At 36.4% G+C, this 3,956-nt stretch overlaps 1 protein-coding gene across 1 annotated transcript; it reads left to right on the plus strand.

The window, feature by feature from the left end:
* The first annotated feature begins 791 nt into the window (after positions 1–791).
* On the plus strand, positions 792–1,838 carry LOC116098142 (putative vomeronasal receptor-like protein 4). The gene has a single exon (XM_031380858.1). The coding sequence runs from the start codon at positions 833–835 to the stop codon at positions 1,742–1,744; it is 912 nt and encodes a 303-aa protein (XP_031236718.1). The 5' UTR covers positions 792–832; the 3' UTR covers positions 1,745–1,838.
* The last annotated feature ends 2,118 nt before the right edge of the window (positions 1,839–3,956 follow it).

Below are 3,956 nucleotides of genomic sequence, written 5' to 3' on the forward strand. Positions count from 1 at the left end.
ATTCTCTTCAAAAAGAAAATAAAAATACTATTTGCCATGGAAGCTGGGAGTTAGTTTTTTAAACCTGAAGTTCAGTGTTATAAAAGGTGATGGGATGAGAACTAAATTGGGTGCCATCTATGAATATTTATAATGATAATTAATGTTTATGAGTTGTGGAGAGTACAGTAGTAGTCTTCCACTGTAACTAGTCTTAAATTCTCATTAAGTATTTCTTTGAAAAAGGAACATAAAATAGATGAATTGAGAAAGAAATTTGCTAATTAAAATAGTGAGATTATCATGAATTAGCATTGTGCTTTCATTAGAATTATAAGTCATAACATAGATGGTTATAATATAGAGCTCAGTAAAATTATGGCCACCTCAATATTTTTTTTATATTGTTGTAACTATTTTCTAAATCAACATAAGTTTTATTCAGATGTAAAATGTGATTAATGTTTTGTGCTCATCATGACTGTTTTAGGTGTTAAGTATGAAATGAAGCAATATAAATGAATAGGATTGGATTTCTAAGGTGTGAGACTCAAGGTTAATAAAAGCTCAAAAATTATGAAGTCTGTATAAATATGTGTGATTGTATTTATGGTCTATAATATTGTACGTATACAGGAGATACATAGAAAGCATATAAAAATGTAGGCAATGATGTAAGATCTGGAACAAAAAATGTTAAATAGACAAACCAATCTTTAACAAGTAAGGAAATAAAATGAGGATAGAATCTTATTATCCAGTGTAACACAAGCTTGATGTCTACTGTATTTTTTTTTTCAGATATTTGAAATAAACATTCACTATGCTCTTAAAATGAATACAATTTTCACTTATGTTCTCATTCAAGAATGTCCTTTATTTCCAAGCTGGACTTGGAGTCTTAGCCAATATGTTTCTTCTTTGTTTCTATATTTTCATACTCATAGGTCACAGACCTAAGCCCACAGACTTGATCTCCTTTCAACTCACCTTTATTCACATCATGATGTTCCTCACTGGAGGAGACCTGTTGCTTACAGACATATTTGAGTCACTGAACATCGAGAATGACTTCAAATGTAAGGCAACTTTTTACACTAGTAGGGTAATGAGAGGCCTCTCTATCTGCACCACCTGCCTCCTGAGTGTGGTCCAGGCTGTCACTATCAGTCCCAGTACCTCACTTTTGGCAAAATTTAAACAAAAACTAAAAAAATACATGATCTATGTTTTCTTGTGTATTTGGTCTTTCAATTTGTCCTACACTACTAACCGGATCTTCTATGTTCGTGGTTTTACCAATGTGAGTGATACTAACCAGATGCAGGTCACTAAATCCTGCTCACTCTTCCGCATGAACTCCATCATTAGGGTATTGATTTTTACAGTGACAACCTCCAGAGATGTGTTTCTTGTAGGAGTCATGCTGACTACAAGCACATACATGGTGATTATCTTGATCAGGCATCAGAGGCAATGCAAGCATCTTCATAGCATCAGCCACCTGAGAGCCTCCCCTGAGAAAAGGGCCACCCAGACCATCTTGCTGCTGGTGATTTTCTTTGTGGTCATGTACTGGGTGGACTTCATCATCTCATCCACTTCAGTCCTGTTGTGGATGTATGACCCAGATATCCTGGGGGTTCAGAAGTTTGTGATGTATGTCTTTCCTACAATTACACCTTTGGTACAAATCAGTTCTGATAACAGAATAATAATTATGCTGAAAAACATGCACTCAAAGCACCACCAGAGTCTCTTCTAAAGAGTTTTTTTCATTTCTGTAAAATTCTATTCATTTATTATTTATTTATACCTGTGAGTGTGGTGCCAGCATGTATGTATTTGTGCATTCCTGCTACCCACAGAGATGAGATGTCATGGCATCCCCTGAAATTGGACTTACAGGTGGCTATAAGGAATCATTCTGTATAGCACCAATTATTTTTTTCTAAAATACAGTTTCTTTTAAACTTTAATGGCCCTAGCATATATAAAGCAGATGTACAGCACAGTCTCCATGTGGATTCCCCCAACAAGTGGTGACTGTCCCTAAAGCTGCTGCATGCCATGGAATCCATTCCCCAACAGAGCTGCCTTGTCTAGTCTCAGCTGGAGAGGATGCACCTAAAACTGCAGAGACTTTATGTGCCTGGGTCGGATAATAAAATGGGGTGGGACACCGTCTCAGATGAAAAAGCGATGAGGGATGGGGATGGAACCTTGTGAGAGGGACTCTAGTTGAGATTTAGATGATTGAACGAAGAAATGAATAAATAAATTTTTTTAAAAATTAAACTTTAATGGTTCATGTAGTGAACCAGGATTGTTCATATGACTTAATTAAAATTTGTGATATTACACATGCACATTCTTTTGACATTTCTGTTGCTAAGTACTATTGAGCTTTTAAGTTAATTGTACACAATAAGTTGATATTTCTACATGAGTTCTCTTTCTCCTTTTTACTTTGTAAAATGAATGTTCCCTTGCTGCAGAGTTTACTCCGAAGAAGATCGTTGATGATAGTGACTTTTAAAGCCTTCTCTCGAAAAGATTTTAATCTACTCTCTCTCATCAAGAATAGTTTAAATGTCTTATTGTAGCCTTAATTCTATTCTCTAATTATAATTTCTCTGAATCCATGAAAATACTGTGAATTTAAGGTTCCAATTTTTTTTTACTACAGTTACTGAATGACTCATATAAAAATATCATGTGCCTGTTTATTTGAATTTCATTTCATTTACACATATTAAAATATTACTAGTAAATAAAATTTGTTTTAGATACACATAATTGTTTAAATGTGTTCATTGTGTATCTGTATGCATGTGTGTGTGTGCATAGATGAAGTATGTATGTGTATGTACATGTGGAGGGCAGGAGACAATGTAGGCTGTCACCTGCTATTTCTGTTTGTTATGATGTCGTCATTCACCTGCTGTGAATAGGGCATCTTTCTCTGTGAGCTGTGTCAAGATGGTAGTCAAAGAGCTTCTCCTATCTCTGCGTCTCCAGTTCTGGGATTAGAAATGTTCTGACAGTACTGGATTAATACAGAAGTAGAAGCTCACAGCCATCCATTGGACTGAATACAGGGTCCCCAATGAAGGAGCTAGAGAAAGGACCCAAGGAGCTGAAGGGTTTGCAGCCCCTTAGGACGAACAACAATATGAACTACCTAGTACCCTCAACACTCCCAGGGACTAAACCACCAACCAAAAAGTACACATGGTGGAACTGATGGCTCCAGCAGCATATGTATAGCAGAAGATGGCCAAGTCGGTCATCAATGGGAGGAGAAGCTCTAGGCCCTGTGAAGGTTCTATGTCCCAATGAAGGGGAATGCCAGGGACAGTAAGCAGGAGAAGGTGGGGTGTCAAGCAGGGGAGGGGAGAGGGAACGAGGTTTGTTTTTTATTTTATTTTTCTTCTTTTTTGAAGGGGAAACTGGGAAAGGAGATATTGTATGACATAAAAATAAAGAAAATATCTAATTAAAAAAGAGAAGTGTTCACCACCATACGCCACCCCCATTTAAAAATTATGCTTTTTTCATTGAGAAAATCTTTTCCTACTAAATAGTCTGCTTGGGCTTTCCCCTTCCCATAAATCTTTCCAGTTCCTCCTCACCTCCTACCCTATTCAAATCGACACCATTTCTTTCTCTCTTTAGAAAGGATTCATGCCTCTAAATAATAACAATAAAATAAAGAAGATAAATGAAATATAAATGAATCACAATAGGATGAAACCCACAGAAGAAAAAGTGCCAAAGCAAAAGCACAACAAACAGAAAGAGAAACACACAAGTTCTCACACAGGTATCCCATAAAATAAAGGAACAGAAATCCTAACATATGCAAAAGATCTGTAAGACTGCATTAAGGTTGTTTTGTGTTGGGCATAACTGTACAGCATGGAGGCTACACCTAAAACTGGATAGTTTCGCCAGAAAGGCTCCCTTTGAGTAAA

This window comes from Mastomys coucha, unplaced genomic scaffold, assembly GCF_008632895.1.
Source record: "Mastomys coucha isolate ucsf_1 unplaced genomic scaffold, UCSF_Mcou_1 pScaffold20, whole genome shotgun sequence".
Classification (NCBI taxonomy): Eukaryota; Metazoa; Chordata; class Mammalia; order Rodentia; family Muridae; genus Mastomys; species Mastomys coucha.

Excerpts from the sequence above, each read along its gene's own strand:
- LOC116098142 (XM_031380858.1), top strand. The coding sequence starts at position 833 with ATGTTCTCATTCAAGAATGTCCTTTATTTCCAAGCTGGACTTGGAGTC.